At 43.6% G+C, this 21,215-nt stretch overlaps 1 protein-coding gene across 1 annotated transcript in view; it reads right to left on the bottom strand.

The window, feature by feature from the left end:
• Window positions 1-21,215, bottom strand: part of Pura (Puratrophin-1-like) — a 1,144,475-nt gene that overhangs the window by 236,937 nt on the left and 886,323 nt on the right. Inside the window, exon 5 of the mRNA XM_071587878.1 lies at window positions 3,560-3,646. Within this exon, the coding sequence (XP_071443979.1) occupies window positions 3,560-3,646 (87 nt within the window). The remainder of the gene's footprint in view (window positions 1-3,559; window positions 3,647-21,215) is intronic.

The raw sequence follows: 21,215 nt of genomic DNA, 5'->3' as shown, positions 1-21,215 counted from the left end.
GGGAATAATTTCAATTAGTTTTTGTTCTCGTGACCAGAAATAGTTATTTAGTGACTGCATGCAGTGAAAAATGACCTCGATATCAATGCAACCGAATAAATCCCACACTACTATCACTGGAATCGATGAAATCTGGAGTATATAATTCCGCGGTGGGACATCACATGTAGAGGATTGATAAGGTTATTATTTAATATATTGGCTACAAATATTATTTCAATGCATTTAATGCACATACATTTTTTAAATTAAGTTGATTAAGTAATCGGATCATTTATTTTACCGATTTACTGTGTCAATGACCACCTGAATCATTGACGCGATGCCATGATACCATTCGTCAATATCGAAATTTAATTTCGAAAGCCGAATACACAAATGAATATTTGATTAATGCTACCAAAAGTTAATCGGGGAATAAGGTCAGCTGCCATTTAGAGAGAAGTAATATTTTAATGTCATCATCTGCGGGTCTTTGCCAGAACTGACAAGCTTTTTTTTACTTAAACAAGCAGCCATGCTTTTTTATTTTAACTAAATACGTTCTTGTGGCATTATGAGGAGATGAGATGTGTCGGGAAAAGAATAAATTTATAAAAGGAACCGGAGGACCCATATTCGTATTGAAGACAGAGAATCAGAAGTAGAACGAAAGGGTAAGAAAAGAAGACAACGCACACTCCTTTGGAAGGCAATTCCGGTTAAAGGAGATATTTTGAAAGGAGGATTGCGAGTTGGCGGTCACTTTAGAGCTTTAGCCTGGAGGCGTGGCCTATAGATCTTGGAAGAATGAAATAAACAGGATATTTCTAACAAACATGAGTACCATTCTTGGTTCAATTACAATAATTCTCGACTAAAAAAATGAAAATCACATGCTTTTTCACGGATAAATAGCTCAGGCGCCAAGAAGAAATAAACAAGGTATCAAGAACCGTTGAGCCCGTTCGCATCGTTCCAGACATAATGTTTTGGGAAAGAAAAGACGATTGGACGGATTCTGGGAAACGTCGTTGATGGCATCGTTAATGTATTATTTCCAAGAAGTTACCTGGATCTGGAGATAAAGAAGGGAATAGGAATGAGAATAGTCTGATGGCTATTTTCCTAAGGTCATCGACATCCGCCGCAGAAAAACAAAGTAAGTCTGACTATACGCCGCATTACGTGTGGTAATAATATGAGATTAAAATGCTATCTTTATTAAGAAAACTATGTCCTTTCTTGGAGCCACGTACTGTGTAAGGTTAAAAGGTCATGCCAAACCTGAGGAGAAATCGGCATTGCAGCCTCTCTGAGGTTACGTATAAAACAATTTCCATAGCATTCTTTAACGTGTGGATTCGCCTGAAAATATTCTTTTTTATAAGTATCTGGCACCAGATGGCAGTGGAATACTTTCACCCTTGGAATGGTAATCAGCATAAAAACATACAACGATGGAGCACTAGACTTATCCATCTTTTCAAATGACGCATTACAATCATTTTCACTATACACCATAAAAAAATGCTCTTCGGCGATAACGTGAGTCGAGAATGGCAGAAGAGGAGACGGGAATGAATGCATAGAATTAACCTCTTACAATGTTTACGTGAATATTTTGGATTATCAGTTTAGTATTCCGCCGGCAACATATTTTAAGTAACATAAACACTTCCTCCGACGGGAGGTGGCAGGATAGAACTCTTGGTCGCTCTATACCACGAGACGACATATTTTATCATTAGGATGACCAAACAGCTGAGAGATTAGAGCTTCGCATCAGGCTTCCAAATAAAAAAAACGTCATCACACTGAAATTGGGCGCCCGGTTGGAACACTTCATGGGGCCCACGAAAAAGTATCAAGGATCCCGCAAACTTGTCCTCTCTGTTTTGGTTGTTGGGCTGTTGGAGGAAAAAACTGACATCCTGAGTTCATCGGATGGATTTGGAGACCGGAAGGGGGAACAGTGGGGGGAGGAAACGCGGAGACGAACGGTCACGGGGGGGAAGGCGGAGAGATGGGAAAGGGAAAGTGCGGGGGAGGAGGCACGGAGTGGGCGCCACCCGAACGTCGCGGAGGGAGGAATCCCGGCCCCCTTTTCTACTCTTTTCCTCTACCCCCTCTCCCCCAACCACGGTGGACGGGGAGCAATGTTCGCGAAGGTCATGGCTGCGTGATGAAAGGGGAGGAGGGGTAGGGAGTAGGCGAAGGGGGGAGCGGGGATTTGTATCGACGTCTTCCCACCCCACACGCGGACCGTAGATAGGAGGTGGTGAGGAGGGGGGCTGTCCATATTCCCTTCATCCTTCCTCCTCTTCCGGGCGCCTTCTCCGCCTCCGATGCGCTAGGCGGAGGGAAGAGAGGAGGGCATTGTTCTGGGAAGGTGGGGGTCGGCGCCTGAGTAGGGGATGAGGTGACGGCGGCTGGTCCACCGTCCGCTAACGGAGAGAGAACCCATGGGGGGGTGGGGGAGCGGAGCACCGTCGACCAAGCCCGCCCCCCCGCTTCCCTCCTCTCCACACCGGGGGGGGGGGGCATCCGCTTCTCCCCCCGGAGGAGAACGTGCGGAATCGACCGGGGGACTTCAACGAGCGAGAGAAACGGTAAAATGTCCCTTTCCGCCCATAATTACGCGTAACTTATTATTGGGAATTAGGCAGATGGCAAGTTCTGCGCCGGACGTTGATTATAGCGTGCGGTAGTTGTGGTCATGGAGGAGGTTTTCTTTCCACCGGGGATCAAAAAGAGTATGTACGTACTTTGCGAGAATTGTGCATGACGTTCCGGCATGCATGATTTTCCCACCTTCGCTTGCGAACCCACAACGCTCCTGAGTTCCAAAATTTACTTGAAAGAATACTAAATGTGAATTTTCACGTGAATTTCCTGACTAAAACGCGTCATGACGCAAAAAAATTCCGGGTATTTTCAAATTAGATATGTACCGAAAAACATTATGCAAGTAACGGTTATCACGATCCATAGCATTTACTGGCCATGCCTACCGGCAGGTAATATTATCAAAGAAGTCAAACTTTTAATGATTAAGATTTGATCCTGAATGGAAGTTGATGTATCCGTACTCATTGGACACAAGTATGAGTTTTATTAAGTAACTAATTAAATCAATTAAAATTTTAGTTTACATATGAGTCCGCTTTTATGTCTGTACACTTGGTAAAAACGCACTTAGGTGAGGAAGACAAATGCTTTCTACTTGCAAGTAATTGGCTTTTTCAATATTCACCAAAAAGGATAGGGTATGGATAAGGAATATGAAATTTTGGTCATTTTCTCAGTATAGATTTTTATATCCATATTTATATTCTATGAAATGTTTGCGCCTGAAGGCTCTCTTATGCCAGAAATATACATTTTCCGAAACCTTTGAAGTGAAAACATTGCAGTTTACAGATAAGTGTGCCTCTCTCAAATGTATGGAGTATAAAAGTTTGCACTATTATGAGGCAACATAATTAAAACTTCAACAGGAGCTCAGGATATTTTCCCGAGAATTCTCAAGGGAATCAATCAGAGACAGATATCCACGACCTAAAGTAAACAGACTCACCTGGAAGCTGTATTCCAGCCATGAGCAGACCCTCGGGTAGTTCAGTAACACTTCTTGCTGGTATCACACCCTCCGACGCCAGACAACCTGCGAAAGTCAAAGGAAACGATTAATGCCAGGAAAATGCACGCATGCACAATTTTTTGGCCGAGACTGGCCGCAATGGGGTTTATAGGACGACAAAGGGAGTCCCGTCTTTTGAAGGGGGAAGACCTGTGGGTTGGGCGGGCGGTGGATGGATGGAGCGAGTGAACACAGACTGAGGTTGGGAAACAAGACGAAGATTCCAAATCTGAGTTTTCGCGTTTTCCCATTTCATTATTCAAGATTTATTTCCTCTCGATTCACTTCCCTCTCTCAGGAGACGCGAAACATTTCATTAATATCTGTGAAAAATTCCTTCGCTGAGTTGGGAATCGATAGGATTCGAGGGGTTCTCCGCATCGTTTTTGCCGACGACTCGGTTTCATCGCTTTCTAGGGAGAGTGGAGGAGGAGTGGCGGAATAGTGGAATGGTGGAGGTGGTGGGGGGGGGGGCGGAGGGATGGAATACGAATAATACGGGTTCCAGCTTCCAGAGGAATTTGTGGACCTCGATCTTCCCCCCCACCGAGAGTTGAGTGGCAATCTCTCAAAACTCGACGAGAAATGATAGCTCTCGACCTCATTCCTCGCCTTATACCATCTCCCCCAATCACAATCTTTCTAGGACTCGATGCTCAAGTCCAAGCGGCCGCCGTTGAATGGGATTGCTCTCACCACTGGGATATCAAGCGGCGTATATAGGTTCATAGGTAGGTTTAGCACTCGCCAAATGGCAGCCTTTTAAGAGCGCTCTATTATTATTTCCCTGGCGTTCGTGCACGTCTCGTCAACCCGCAGCGCCTTCCACATTTTCCAAGAACAGGAAGCGTGAACGCTATTTGTCTCATAAAGAGAATGGCGCTTTTAGAGCTTTTTGCTAGAAAATGTTGCGAACTTGGAAAGTTTTAAACCCTGACCTAAGAACACGAAACGCTTCGAGAATCGCCTTTCCTCCCTGGATTCAACCACGACAGCCAGCGCCTTGCTTTTGTGATACCTATTCCTTGATTTTATTCTGCTAATAAAACGACGCTCAATCATTCGACCACGTCTCACGCAACGTATTCATAAAATCTAATCAATGGAGACAGTTAAATTATTGATCTCGACTACGAATCACGAAGCGGACAAAGGAAATAATTAATCAAGCGCTACACAGTTTTCGGATGAGTTTTTTTCGGACTTTGAGAGCCGCGCAAGTCAAATTGCGATGGGAAGATCGTCCAAACTAACAGTATATTAATCTTCAATTAGGTGTGTCATCATTTTCCCCCAACCGCCCCGAACATGATTTTCGACGAGCCCGCCCGCGACCCATTAAAGTGATCCATTGCAGTAGACATTAAGAGTCAAGTTTCAGCCGCTGCTTACCTAACCAACAGCCCCGTAATCGAATTAACTTGACTGCGGCGTGATTGAAATCTACGATATGCAACCGTGTCTCCGAAGCTGCCACGGAAAACCGGGGCTTGTAGATAAAATTACTGGGCAGTTGACCGGAATGTAACCGTCTTTGAGAAAAGGGGCTCACGAATTCGGTAGCCTTTGATGCTCCTCGAGCTCCATCGTATCGCAGCAGCCAAAAGAAAGGAACGTTTGCAAGGGGGAAGGGGGCCAGGGAGGAGAGAGAGGTTGGGAAGAACTCAAAAAGAAATAGGCCCAGAAACAACAATCGGACCGCAAAAAACCAGTCGGTAGGGGGATTGGATGACAAGAAAACCGATACTATACTCTTCTTTCTGTAATGATTAAAGCCTCTTGGGATGAAAACTTCGCCTGAACCGGTCTTCCCGATGGAGACGAAGGCGGAAAAAAAACGAGAGTAATTTGTTTGGGGAAAATCTTTAAACAGGTAACATTCGTCTCCTACGTCCTACGTGCTTAGTCCCGTCCCATCTCCTCCTTTGCTCCCTCCTCACCCTCTCTATCACTCTGCAGCGTTGATTCTCTCTGTCCACAGCGGGGGTCGGGGTGGGACGCGAATACCTCGGGAGCCGGTCTATCGTGGGGTAGGGTGTGATGAGGTGGGGGGGACATAGTGGTGGGGGGTTGGGCGTAGTAGAGGGGGAGGGTTAGCCGCCCCCAACGCTGCGAGAGGGCGATGGCCACTGGCGCTCGTGTCGACGGATCGGAGGCAGTAAAAATGCTAAAAAAGGAAGCAGGAGTGGATTCCGTAGGACTGTGGCGTAATCATGAGCGGACTGGTTAAAAACTTTCTGCAAGGTCGCTCAAACTCAACTCGACCAAAAAAATAAATGGATCTATTTTGCTTATTTTTTTTGCTTCTCGCATAGCAAAAGACGAGCCCATTGTCCGGTTGAAGGAACAGAAATCTGGTGGGTATAAATTAGGGAAATTAATATCATGTATTGATCCCTGCCGAGATCCGATGGTGGAACCCTATGATCCAAACTATCCGTGTAAGCAGATTATGACGATTGATAGAGATAGAGAGAGAGGGAATCCGAAAATGATGGGTGTGACGGAAAGGGAGAGACTGAATAAATGGTAGAAGAGAGGGGAAATTATAGGGGAAAGTTTCAGAAAGAAATGACAGGAATTGATCGGAAATGAAAGAGTATCGGAGTCTGAATTTGGGAAGGCTATAAATACAGCTGTCGTTAAGTCATTGCTTCACCCGGGGTGAGTTGTGATGTCGCCGTTTCTCGTGTAAATCTTAGAAGAGTAATAAGAGTTTTTTCTTTAAATTCTATGTATTATGAGGGAAGAGAGGGTGCCGCTAGTCACTCATTTTGTCCAACTCCATCGAAACCAGTTGCGAAACCTAAATATTTGTGGATTTCATCGCCGAAGGAAAATATTCCGGCTGAATCGTCTTCTTAACTTCAAAGTCCGCCCTCTTCTCCTAAAAAATATCACAGTGGGCACTCAATATTGGACAACATATCAGAAAGTCTCTTTCAAAATTGAGAGTACTGAACTTTCATTTGCCAATTACGCAGACAACGGATTTGAAGAGACTTGGTGTGTACGCAAATAAAAAAAATAAAATTTGGAGACTCGGAACAAATGAAAGCATAGACTGAGCATAAAGCAGAGCATAAACACATGAAAGCATATCTTTGGAAAAGTATGAACTGTCGTCTGTCTTCGCGGTGACTCAACAAGAGCTTAAAAGAGACCTTGCCAATGTTTACATGAATTACGTAAAATAACCTGAAGAATTTAAATAAGCAGTTGAATTTTCCCCCATAATGGATGGTTGAAGACAAAACAGAAAAGTTAAGCAAAATTGGATACACTGAAAAATCTACGATCTCATTAATAGTTTTCCGCACAGATGTTTTTTTCCAACCGAAAATCTCGACCATGAAAATGTTCCATCCACATCGGATGGGTGGTGTGTTTGTGTGTGAGCAAACCTTGGCCTCAAACACTACTGCCACCTATGAAGGGAATTGGAACTAGGGCGGGGCGGGACTGCAAGGAGTGGGATTGGCGTGTGTACGGACTGGGAGGAGACCTGCCCATGGCGCCCCCACCACGCCTCATTTTTTTCTGCTCTCACCTCGTAGTGAACAATTATGAGAGCATGAATTTTTAATTCACCCCAAGGACCTAAAGAAGGAAGGCATTTACTTAATGCTCGTAATAATGGAACCCGCATATTTTTACCGAGAATACATAACGAATCATCCTCAGGTCGGGGTTGGGGGATTGCCAAACACCTGCATTGAAGTACCAGCAGGAAGTCACCTGCAGGAAGTATTTTCAATTATCTATATTATTTCAACAGGCTGTCCATCAATCCAAAGACTGGTTTGAGGCAGTTTTCTTCCACTCAGTTCTTCTGCAGTGTATTCATGCCAAAAGATTTCTTTTCTTAGATAACCTTCATCCTTTGTTCCATTTAGGTATTTAAGTATATCATTATATTCAGCTGTCTTTCTACGCATTTCTCTCAGTTCACTTTTCTCACGGTCAATTGCTTTTTTTAGACAATCACTTTTCATAATCTCTCCGGGTTTTCTAATGATTCTTAATAATTGTTCGATTTATAAAGTAATGAATGTCTTCACATTAAGATGGCCTTAATCAGTTTCGTCGCCTTAAAAATCTTCTTTAACCTCAGCTGTTTTCTGACTCATAAAAACGTAAACATTACATCCCCTTCATTGGTATGTTTAAATCCCGTCGCATATCTCCCTGTCTAACGCATGAAAATGTGTACTGTATATTTTGCAACACTTCATTCTTATTTTGAGTGGGTGGGTGGGGCATTACCATTGTGTTCCATTGTCCTACGTAAGCCCAGAACCAAATTATTTTATTATGACGAGTCTTACGAGGTCAGTTTTTCCTGACATGGCGATGAACCTCCAGATAACTGTGAAGATCTAGGTCCCTATAATTTCAAAACATCAATTAAAAACTTAGTAGCTTCGTATTGGGATGTATCATTCTAGGCAATGTAATCTGCTTAATTCTAGGAATTCAGCCGATACGAATGCGGGTAGGAGATGCCTTCAGAGCTAATTAATGCCATTGAATGCATTCATCCTAACGCACTCCATGAGACGATGATGGTATTCTCCCGAAAGGGTTGATGAAGTCCACACACATTACCATTATTTCACAGATCCCAATTTTTATGAAGATGGGATCAACGCTGAGGGACTGCAGAATGAAGGACATCAATTTGTATTGCAGCGACGAATGGGGACAGGAAGGCAAGTGAAGGGTAGATTGTGGTTAATTGAATTCTCACTTCGGTCACCGTCATCCTAGCGTGCGTAACAATTGAATGTATCAACCTTGGAAGCACGAATAATGCGTACATAGAAAGTAGAAGTAACATGAGTGGATGGATGATGGGTCCGGTACGGAGTTCCACCGCAGGGTATCAATATAATACATATATATACATATATATATATATATATATATATATATATATATATATATATATACATATATATGCATATATATCCACGCACGTGCCGACACCATTTTGGGTGTGAGAGGTTAATACCGTAGAAGTGGCTGGAGAAGAGGGATAGAGCGATGCAACCGAAACCAAATGGTGGAAAGGAAAAAAAACGTTCCCGAGACGGCCACGACACACAACAGGACTATGAGGCGAGGGTGGGAGCGTGGAAGGAGTTTCACCCCGGGGCATTCATGATATGAGAGTGGGAATATGGGATGAAAGATAAGAGAAGAGAGAGAAAGAGGATGAAAAATAGTACGAGAGTCTTAGAGTGGGTAGGGTGGGGTATAGATGTGGTATTATGGGATCAGGGCATCCCCGAGGCTGCCACGTGTCGGCGCTCAAGTCTCGTCTCCTCTCGATGGATTATTGCGGAGTGCCGGGGGAGGTGGGACGGAAGGGGGGGGGGGGCGCGAGAGTGCGCAGGGCAATGGGAGTGGCATGCTGTTGTTGTGGTCTCGAGTGGCCAAACTCGCAGGCTTAGGAAGGGAGCCGCCGAGGGGCGAGGCGGTTCTTTTTTGCGGGAACCGGTCGGCCAAAGCGAAATAATGAGAGGTCTCTTTTGCGTGTCGTTCGAATGAGTCATACAAAGGGCTCGGAGCAAAGAGTCCAGAATTCTAATTGCTCGGGAGAAGCAAAAATGCTGCCTGGACCTTGTAGTGAGGAAACTGAAGAGTGAAAAATGCTTTCCACATCTCAGTTACTGATGAGTTAAATCGTTCTAGCCACAAACCGATGACCAATTGTTTCCTCCACACGCTCGCGTTTAAATATAAACAAATATAGCCAAACATAACTTTTGCGATCATCCTTAAAATGAAAAGGACCACGCCTCTTGGCGATCGCTCCACATTATGAAGCACGCATTACGATGCACCAAACATTTCCTTAAGTAGGGACGGTTAACAATTACACGAGTATATTCTCAAATAGATAGGGGAAAATTTGATATTGACCATTATTTTTTGTCAAAATTTTCCCCAGTCCTTAATTATCTAGTTGTGACCTAATTTACTGCAGGAATCGCTATTAAATCATTATAACTTCGTGCACAGAAGAATTATCATACACTCACACTATTTGCTTTATGCTTCACTCCGAGGATATCCAAAGGTTCGATTGCCTCAATTGGATCCACCTCTACGCGACATATGAAAATAAAATTGGAGTGCCATAGTTACCGCTACTATAAAAAAAATTCTTCTTACACGAAACAGAGTGATTATAAATAATTTTCAAATTTTCGTAGGTACGTGTAAGATGGAATTAACATGTAATTGATTTCGAATCGTGAGGAACAGAATCATTTTTTAAACAGTTATTTTTCTGGATGCCCCTGAGTATTGTTTGGAAACTAGTGAAAAGGAGAGAAAATAATTTGTAGTACCAAAAACAATTCAGAATTCGCGACTCCATGCAATAAACTACTTGTCGGAGTGTGCCCAGTGAATTCGTTGCGTTTCGCCTTTCAAGCCACCCTTGGGGTTCATAGCTATTTGTGTTGGCATGGGAACCTATTTAAACGTCAAAAGAACAATCTTTCCCACGATGAAGTTATAAAAATACAGGAATGAAATAAGTGTTGGAAGATGCCCTTCAAAATGACTGCGCGCACAGCTATTACACCGGGAGCATGAGTTAAGAATCGTTCGCGTTGAACGGGTCACTCACAAAGAACGAATCGACCGCGAGGAGGCAGGCAAACACGTGGAGGTTGATTTAACAAAGGAGGATTTATTTTTCGTGATACGTATCGAGGCGGCTGAGGGAACGGAGGACGGGACGGAGTAAATAGGGAGAGAGATATCGAGTGGGATATGGATACGCTACGTGGGAAGGTGTGGAGATGAAGTCATCTGCCGCGCGGGTACGGAATGGGAGGAGAGGGGGTTTGTGGCATGTTTGTGCTCTCTTGCGTCGGCTATCCACTCGTAAGGGCGCCCGTGACTCGGCCGACGGGCGTGACCGGGGCAGCTGATGCACTCCCCTAATGCTCCGGGAATTAAAATCAATCCGCCCTCCGGGCCATTCATATGCAGGGCGGAGGGGGGCAAACACGCGATGGTCGTAAAAGGGAAGGAGCATTGTGGGGGAGAGAATGGGGTGGGGTAGAGGAACTCCTCCCCACCCCACCCCATCCCTTTCGCCCTGAGAGCCTCCTCTGACGCCCACGACACGTGGGCCGACGTGAATTGTTGGCCATATGTATGTTTCCCCTCTTCCGATCCCCACCCGCTTCTCCCCCATCTCCTCTCTCACTCGAGATCGCTCCGATGGGATTTCGGGTTAAAATTATAGCCTCTGGCATCAAGGCTCTTGAGAAGATCGACGACATTGCGTGTGATGAGAATGAAACATATAGAGGTTCGGCTGCGACTGGTGATGATGAGTACAATAGCAATGGAATAGTTTGAAAAAGGGTTGAGAGTTTTGAAGAGTAATAAATAGCCCGGATATGAACTTCATAAGGTTCCGTTTTCCAAGATGAAATCCTGAAGGCCAACTTTTCCCTTGTCCTCAATAATTATGTCATCTTCGCCAAAGGCGAAATTGGGACGATCAGGGTCTAACGTATATAATTATCCGCTAATAACATGGAACAATTTTACCTTAAGCTGGGCTCGAACACTCAAAACTTCGGGTTATAAAGTAAAGTAAATATCAGTAAAGTACGGTAGTCCTATGGAGATTCAGCTGCAGCTCTGGAGAGAAATTTTGATTGATATTTGCAATGTGTAGCTGAAATTGAGTTAAAAAGTCATAATTCGAAGGTTTAATAAGTGAGACTGACAGGGGGGAAAATAATTATTTTGGAGGTCAATTATAAAAGTTAAAAATTAAGACCAAGAGAATCGTGGAAAAAACAATAAGTTTATTCGAACAGCTATATCATTATTAATTATTATTAGTCTTAATATATCTATAGCGGCTATCATACCTCAACTAATTAGCAAGATTAAAGATACCACAACCGGCTTAGGGTATGTTCTTGTTGGACTCTGGCTCGACACATCACAGTAACCCTAAGCCCTAGCTAAAATAACACAAAAAGTTCTTAAATTCACTTTACCCCAATGCTACAATAACTCATTCAGTATCCTCAAGTACTTGTACTTTCCACACGTTCTATCTTTATTTCCATCCAAAATGATTATTCTTTTCCTCCGACCAACTCGCCTTAAATTTAAATTTTCACCTGTATGTTCTCGTTAGAAAGATATTAAACGATAGTGCAGTGTTGAGGAGATGGAATGAAAACTCTGTAAATTCTGCTTTATATGTTTTTTATTTACCCCACCTTAGTCTCGACACACGATGTCATCTTCTAGTAGCACACTGTTGTACATCTTCCACCACAATATAAGAACGTCTTGTAGTAAAGCATAATATATAATGCATCATATTTGAAATACTGATTTTTTCAAATAGTTTTGAAGTAACTTTCTACCTAATCCTTGAGCTAAATGTTCCCTGCATAATATATTGGTTCATGGCCAAGATAACAGGGTTAATGCCCATTATTTGTTTAAAATAAAATGAATTGAAAAGACGTAGAGTAATGATAAATACACATAATTGGATTAATTTACATTAAGCTACCGATGTCAAATTTCATTTTCCCTATAAAAACAACTTAATTAGGTATTCTTTCAATTATGCATGTCGTAACACTTATCTTACAAATGAAATATAATTGAATACACATTTAAACTTATGGATAAAGCAATCGGACCTATATTATTATCGGGGAATTTATTTGAAAAGAATTTGCCGCGAACATTTAAAGATTAGCTATTTTCAAGCGCAGTTCAAAAATTATATTCAATCTTTCGATCAAAATGATGACGACTCAGAATGAGGAAACTATCAAGATATTAAATTTTAATTGAAGAAAAACACTCCTCGTTATTGCCTATAAATGGAAAAAAAATAATGTTGTTAGTCACGTAGGACAAATGGTTAACACACAAACGAGGTGTAAAACGCTACTATAATTGTTTCCCCAGATTCTAAACGCCACGCATCTCAAGAATGAAAGGAAGAAAAAGCTTCCCGCGGAATAAACCCTCATTTTTACCCACCATAATCGCTTCCCTCGATGCCATCACGCATGAGCTACTTTCCGGGGAAGGAGAGAGGAGAAAAAAGAAGAAATTTCGAGAAATATAATAAACGTTTCAATTTGAAACTCTTTGAAGTTGCCCAGTCCAGCGATGCAGGGAGAGGGAGGAGTGGAAGAATTCTCTTGGATGAGAAAAGGGGGAAAGGACTTTCTTTCGGAATTATGGTGGTTCCTCTCGACGAAATGAACTTTGCAATCAGCTTCCTTCGCTCGGCCGTCTTCTCTTTCCCCCTCCCCACTCCCTCCCTCCCTCCCTCCCGCATCTCCTCACACCAACACGCCGCACCGCTTTGTCCGCAGCCCTCCTTCCCCGTCTTCCTTTTTGCGGCGAGCGCCATTTGCACCGTCCCTCATCTCCCGCGTCCCATTTCTCCGCAAAGCGAGCACGGGCCCACCTCTTCGGGGAGACAATGAAAAAACTAACGACTGCGATTAGCTCTCGTCCGATACCCCGTTGAGTTAAGAATCGCTCGGCCACGAAGATTTACACGAGACGTTGTCACTTTCTTTTCCCTTGGCCCTCTAAGTAAAAACGATTCCACGAACGCTCGCTCCCATTTTTGTAGCAAAAAAAATGCAAGCATATACGATGCATATACAATGCATATACAGTGCATATTCGAGAACATATGCATGAACGTACATATGAATAGATAGCCCCAAACATTTTTCCATGAAAATAGTGTGTACAGAACTTGTTTCGCACTTCAAAAACAGTCTATAGAATAGGCATAGGTTACGGAAATAAAACATAGATACCCATTGACGAATACAATAGAAGTAAAAGATTAAAAAAAAACTGATTAAATAAATAAACATTATGAATAAATGAAGATTCTGATGTCACTCTCCAGCGGTCTTGCGCATAGTTACGTGTATTGCTTTTTCGACGGCTTCTTTCTCATGAGCACTGAATGGAGAAGAACATGAGGCAGCAAGAGTATGTACATGTAAAATTTAGGTATGGAAAAAAGCATGTTTACAAGCGACGGGACTACTTGGAGGAAAGAAGAGTCGAGGGACAATCAGTGATGGAAATCCGGTGGGGAGGCGATGGAAGGGGATGGGTGAGGGTTGTAATAATGAAATGGATGTCGGTCTTGAGAAAAAGAGAGAGAGCATTCCCCTGATAATTGGCGCAGGAAATGACGTCTTTCCGGCCGAATGCGTGGCCGTCTAGATGAAATGATACGCGCAGGGCGAGGGCGGGGTATTAGCCCCTCTTAATGGAAGAGGAGGAGTGGATGTGCCTCCTCTCTCTCTCTCCCCCTCTTCCTGATCGCGAACGGGGGACAGCGATGGGGTGGAGTGCAGTCGTGTGGTGATCTTCAGGGATGAAAAGCGGCGAGTTTTGGGGGGGGAGGAGAAAAGTGAATTTGATTGAGGCGCGATTAGGCTTTTATCAGGGTGGAGTACAAGAGGAATTGTTTTATGAATTTTCGCGGGAGGATGGGAGGAGAACAGGGAAGACGGTGATGGTGGACTTACGTTGACGCCGAGTAGGATAAAAGGAAGACAGGCCATCGGCGGCGAGGAAAGGAAATGAATCTCGCAATATCTCACCGAGGGACGCAAAACAAGAGAAGACGGCAAACTTGAGTGCGGTTGACAGGAAGACGTCGGAAGAGGAAAAGAAAACTGGCATAAAATCCATGAACATTAACCTAAAAGCACTACCCATTTCACTGAATAATGACAAAAAGTAAGATATACACAAAAGACTAATACTTTTTGGAAAATGAAATGTCAAAGAAATATCTTTTATATCGCGAATCCAATTATTATAATTGAACATAAAAGGATCACATATTATGCCTCAAATAAATAGTCTAACCATAAGAAAAGGCATAAAAGCTTTAGAGAAAAATCAGAATGATAACTGTGCCTTCAATGACTACTGAAATTATAAAACGTATGGTGATGATGGATGGAAAACATTACTGTAAAGCCAATCCAAAAGGGAAAACTTGCATTCGGTAAATTAGTTCTATCTGCGAAAGCCAACGAAATATCCACACCAATCATTAATATCTACTTGAAGCGGTAAAGGCATTGAATGCGGAGAGTGGCGACAATTGTCTCCTAGCGGGAATTGAGGTGGTTATTTCCTTTCGAATTTCACCACCGAGGTAATAAAACAGTGACCGACACCGATGGAATGATTTTCTGAGACTCCGGGGAAATTCAGTGCTAAAGATTGCAGTGGAACTTTGATTAAGCGAAAGCATGGCGAAAGTTTATGCCAATGGAGTTGATTTTACGCAGAAGAAGAGCGTCCGATGTAATGATATGGGGAGGAGGGATAGTAAAGAAAGAGAGAAATAACGTTATTGTCCTGAAACAAATAGGAGCAGATCGCCGGTTGGCAAAGGAAGTGTAGGCTCGTAGGGGGTTGGAATGAATTCATCTTGGGACAATGAGTCACCCCTGAAGGCACATTTGGTAGAATCTGTGGACAAATGAGGGTGGTAGATGAAAGGTCGCCGCCAAGAAAGTATTTGCGGACACAATGATGAGGGCGCGGACTGACGTACTGAGCTCGAAAAGGGGCGTGGTCGATAAGGGAGAAAATTGGAATTGACCGATGGGATCCATGGGGGAGCTGTCGTTTCGTGGGATATGAGAGAGCTGGCAAGAGGGAGGTAGGGTGCTTCTGCGAACGGGTGGCCGTCAGAAAACGGTTCTGAGGGAGCATCTGTCCCTCACACTGCGCGGGAAAACTATCAGCTGTTTCCGAGGACTCAGGGTCCGAAAGTATAAAGAGCTCGGTCACCCTCTCTTCGTATATTTTCGTAAACACTCGGGAATAAAACATCGGGTCTTACATCTAGATGCTGTCCAGATGCTGTGGGAGTTAATCCAGGGGATTTTATACTCTTTGAGAAAACGAACAACGGAATACGACCAGAAGCAATACAATTTGCCGAAGCGAATGAACCAACAACATATTACTTTCCTACACGAGCGAAAAATAAAACAATTTATTCCGAATTGTTTGACCTTAATGGTTTCCAAAAATCGGAGAATGTTATTAATATAATTATACTTATAATAGACATATTTTGAATTCGAAAAAACTATCGGGACATGAATCCATCCGTAATATCACTACCAAATATACGCAGCCGGCATTATCACGAAAGGAGAATCTCTATTTGTGATAAACTGAACTTTACGGGGCGAAATACGATGAGTTTTTCCGTTAACACGACTGTATTCGGGATCTCGAGATAGATATCATTGGCGAAGAATCTCAAGGATGTGAGTCGTAGAGACAGCATTGTTTCGCCTCAAATCCCATATGAATAGCCTAAAAAAAAACAGGATTTTTCTCTTTTTTTCTCTGAACGCCGCTGCTGATTCTTGAGCCTTGTAACTAGGTTTCCTATGGGACATGATAGCGGACTCGTCACAGCACCCGTTCTGTAGGCGAGAATCTAACCCGCCACATTTCGGCCAACAGGCGAGCGCGTCATCTATCCTACTAAACAGGCTGGCGTTACCTTAAAAATGATTTCCTGGGACCGTGAAATCCGGAAGATCGTGGAACGACAAAAAACATGAACGTTTGGGTTCTCCAGACGCTCACTAAAAGGGAAGGGACGGAACAACACGCGGAGCAGACTCTGCCCGAAAGGGATGGTAAGGTGGGACTGTGGGGGAGAAAGGGTGTGCATCGGCCTAAATCTATTATGCCACTTACTGGGGACTGAGAGGGAGACCTTCATCACCCGGGGAGAGGGATCGGCGAGGGGTTCATGCGATGCAATCGTGGGTGCAGGGGGTGGCTGGCCGACGGAGTGGGGGCGTGGCTCGGCGGTCGCGGGTCACTCGAGCAAGATTAAAGGGGAAGTGTGTACACTTTGGTCGTTTTAGTCGCTCGATTCGAGGAGGACGGGAAGGGGAGAAGCAGGAGCGACGAGTCCCCCGAAATGAATATCAATGGACTCGGATATGATGATTCCGGGGCGGAGAACCCTGTTGTTATAATTTTTTTCGCCCCCGAGAGATCTGAGAGAGATAATGCAACATACGCCGCCGGCATACGCGTTCAACACACAGCTACCGTCCGCGTATATCTGTCGATGATTACGATTTACTGCCGGGTGACACTGCTGTTATTGGCAGGCGTTTATTATCTGATCTTTCCTACTTGACGCATTAGTCATGCGTCCATCCATTAACCAACACGCGTCGCTAAAGCAGATCGACGAAGTTAAGTGAGAGGGAAGGGTTGTAGCAGAAGGTAGAACTGAACACATGGGAATTATAAACTTTGGAAAAAAGTCTTTGAGATTTACAGAGAAAAATACGGGGAAGGAGGCTTGAGGGAAAGTTGCCACCCAATTTAGACGACGGATGTTATTACATTCAAACGCCCACTTAGATCGAATAAATGAAGTACTTCGTAGCATGGCATCTCAGGTTCACATTTCAATCAATATGGGTGGGGGAAGTTACGGAATCCAAACGTTCACAAAGAACAAATAAATAAGTACTATTGGTCATTTCATCTCACAATTATTTGCAATATTGTTATTTTTATTATTCGTAATCTTTTGGTATTCCTATCCCAGATGCACGAAAAAATAGTTCTCGTCGGCTTTGGCATGCATAACAATACACTTGGAGATAAACAGATTGCCCAGCATGACCCTACAGAGGTTAATTAATTAATTTAAACACATTATCACCCTCTTCCATATGCTCCCGTGGCAAAAAATATTAAGGTAATTACTTTCCGGGCCTCGTCTCGTCGTTACGATCGACTGCTCGGTCTCGCGCCCGTAGCTGCATGCGATCCCTGCCGGATAGCCCCTTGCGGCGACGGAGGAAAAAAAAAGTGAAGATTGAAAAGCGGGCCTTGATTAATTAACCTTCAAGTTTAAGGACCTCTGGTTCGGCGCAGTCTCCGAGGACGTATAACTCGCACCTACTTACTCGACCACCACCCCGACTCCCATCCCACGCATGGAGAGCCGCGGAAGGGAGGACTGACTAACAACACAACTACCCTCACACTTGGTGACCACCCACTGTCTCCAACTGAGACCGCCTCCCCCCTCCTTTTCACCGAACTATCGTCCCACCACCACTCCGATATTCTCGGCAGCCCTTTTCCCACCGTACTGACGGTAAAGCCTCCCCACAATTCACGCACGCACTTGTCTTAATTAATGGTTCCGTGAGGGATATGGTCGGAGACGATGCGAATGCGTGGGCTTGAGCGATCAGACCACGGGGAGGAGCAGGACTTACTGCGACTCCGGGCAGGTGTGGGAGACAGGTGATTTGGCGCGGGGAGAGACGACGGTGAAATAAACGACCGAGGTTTGGGTGAAATTAAGACTATCTTCATCTTTATTCGAAAGAGATCACGATGATTTTTATAACGTAATTCCACCAGATGGAAAATTACGGTATTTCGATACGGACGGATTTAGGAAATGGGAAAGAAGAGAGGTTATAGTGAACGGAAACGGGGGGATTTTAGACCTATGGCGACTTTTATATTCACAAAAATAGATCGCTGGCCACAAAAATGTCACGGCGAAGTTCAGCTGCTCGTCAAAACCTAAATGTTTCCCTCAGCTAGAACTAAATGAAAGGAATAAAAACGCAAGAAAAATGTATCTACATTAGTCTTGAAAAGTTATCACAATGTCGTTCATTTAAAATTTTACCATTCTGGCTCTCTATCCACATTAAAAATTATTCCGCGCAAATATTAGCATACGAGCTTTTGGTAATGAATGCGATAGAAGACTTCTTTGTGAGGCTTGGAATAAACTTCTTTTGCGTTTTTACTTTTAGATGAAATCGAGCTAAGTTTGAGGAAACACTTACAAGAAGAGAGAAAGGGATTTGTATTGGACGAGCTGAGTTGATGTCGCGAAGGAGTAGATGATTGGATAATGACGGTGAGGAGAGGACACGTTGAGCGCGTTCCACGAAAGTACTCGCCATCTGCCCCATCTGCTCACCGTACACGCATCACCTGCTGTCTGCCAATAACCGAGATTTCGGCAACGAGGAGATGTCGGAAGTATTGTCACCACACGGACTTCGAAATGGGATTCTTGGCCCTTCCACGCACGTCGGCAGATGCGTGAAGCCATTGTGCTCTTGGGGACCCTGACCTGTGAGAAGAGAGAATGGGAGAGTGGGTCCGCACGAAATAGGGTCGGATTTGCGGTTTTCCGCGAAAGCTTCGCGAAACGGTCTGGAAGGAGACAGAGAGAGTTCGGAAAAGGAAAACGAGTGATAATGAGAAATTGAGGACGCTACAACAATAGAAGGAGATACATGAACACAGATCTACTACGACTATCGGACTTTCTTTCTTGACGAACCGATTGGACCCTTAGCGGAAAGTTATTTTCAGGGTTACGGGACGATGAAAGTTTTAAAGAAATAAACAATTTCTAATGCACCACACACACATGGTTTGATTGTTTTTGATGAGTCGTTATCAACTGAAAAATATTTTTTCTAACGATTATTAATTATAATTGAAATTAAAAATTGACAATTGGTCTTGAAAAATCTTGGCTTGCTCATAATTTTTTTTAATTTTTATTTTAAAACATCATTCACATACAGCAGTAGCGCCATTTCACAGTGAAAAATATAACAAACATGAAAGAGGACAAAAGACAATAACAGCATAACAATAACAACGAGAACCAAGCATGGACCGGGGAAAATTTTAATTTACTGAAAGGTGGGATAAAGCTTGGGTGGTGAAATTGTTGCATGATAAGTTAAAGGGGTCGACAGTGTGAGGGAGTGAATTTAGAAGGGAGGAGAGGCGAAATAACAGTGAGCGCTTGGTGAGAGATATTCTAAGAATAGGCAGATGGAGTAGGGAGTGGGTGCGGGTGGATCGAATGATTGCTAGTTAAGGTTTTGATACATAATTTTTAAGATAATATATTTTCTTTTCCTATTATCATAGCCTCATTTTTTGCCCAAGCTGAGAACCAGCGTAGTAGCAGAATATAGAGTTACCCATAGAGAGGAAGTCGGAAAGAGCACAGCGTTTTCCGAGTGTATCTTTCACATATAAACACACCTACATGACCAATGGTCTTTTTTGTGATTCACTGAAAAATGTCAGAAGTAAATCGTTATTCGAAATACAAAAATTACAATTCGAAAATTGCTTGATTCTAAAACAAAATAGATGATAATGGTATTTGAAATGCGGAATTAACTGGTTTTGAGAGTATGATACATACAAATATCGTTGGTAGTCTAATATATGTTATTTTATGGAATCGTGTGACCACTAAAGTCGCCATATTATGCAATGACATATAATTTTAATGGTAAATAACGTGTCGATTGTACTTAATCGTAATACTTTAGTGCGATTGTCGTGTTTGACTATCGCATAGATATAATGTGATTTTAGACTTATTGAAATATAGAAAGATGCGTAGGAAGTTGACATTTTGTGCTTAAGACAACAAGATGTCATAAATGAGGATATCTGATTGAAGAGTTGAATAAAGTCGCAATCCATCCTAGGATCTACAGGATGACAACTGACGATGACTTAATTCAAAAATACAAATATTTTCAAAATGCGGATGGAGCGAGTCGAGTGACGACTAGTTGACTTTGGAGATTTGATACTTCCTACCCATTATAGGGACTTGCGGTGATGACAGCAGCGAGAAGGATAAGATGGGAAATACGAAAGAATTTTCTAGGAAATATATGAATGCTAAGGTGACGTAAAAAAGGAACGACGGGCAAAATATAAATATCGGCTCTGGAAATACTTCTGCAACATCCCGTCGCGTGAATCCCGAGCGGGAGAAACACTCGCCCGCCTCTCGGCAGCGCGGAAGAGCGGCAAAAAGGGTGGGCGGAGTGCCACCCACATTTCGAAGTTAGCGTGATTGGGTCAGCTTGACCCAGAACGATCCTTGGGGAACGGAAGCGAGGGAGAAGTGAGAGTTAATAAGCGCCATCAAGGGGCTCCAGAGAGCGAGATGGGGGAAGAGGGAGGAGGAGGATGAGTCCCGTTGGAGGGAACGCGTGTTTTCCTCCCCCGCCACTCTCCCATACCGCCCACTTCCCCACGAATGAACGACTACAAGGTGTTCTTCCTCCTCCCTCCCCCCTGACGATTTGATGAGAGCGCATTTGCTACACGATCGCCCCTAGTTTTTCCCTCCCTCTCGCCGTCCAGATGGAAAGTGGTCTCTCTCGACGTGAGTTAAACGGAGAGAGGTGAGATGCCCGTGAACGACGGGGCGAGATAAACACGTCGGATTCATTAGCCGATTTTGACTTCGAAGAAGGTGGCGAGATCTTGAGGTTCCCTGACTCTCCCTTCCCCTTCTGTCTATTAGGGGAGAGCACTCAAGTGTCCCGAGTCTCAATGAAAGTGGATTTAGATTGTTTTTTTAAGGAGAATTAAGGAGAATTTTTGCGTACGGGACCTCCCCAATTTTTTGTCGTCGTGTGGAACAGCCTCCGTGGAA

Source organism: Hetaerina americana, unplaced genomic scaffold, assembly GCF_022747635.1.
Source record: "Hetaerina americana unplaced genomic scaffold, ioHetAmer1.1.p SCAF_3, whole genome shotgun sequence".
Lineage (NCBI taxonomy): Eukaryota > Metazoa > Arthropoda > Insecta > Odonata > Calopterygidae > Hetaerina > Hetaerina americana.
Note: the sequence above shows the minus strand (reverse complement) of the source record. Positions and strands in the feature narration are given on the sequence as shown.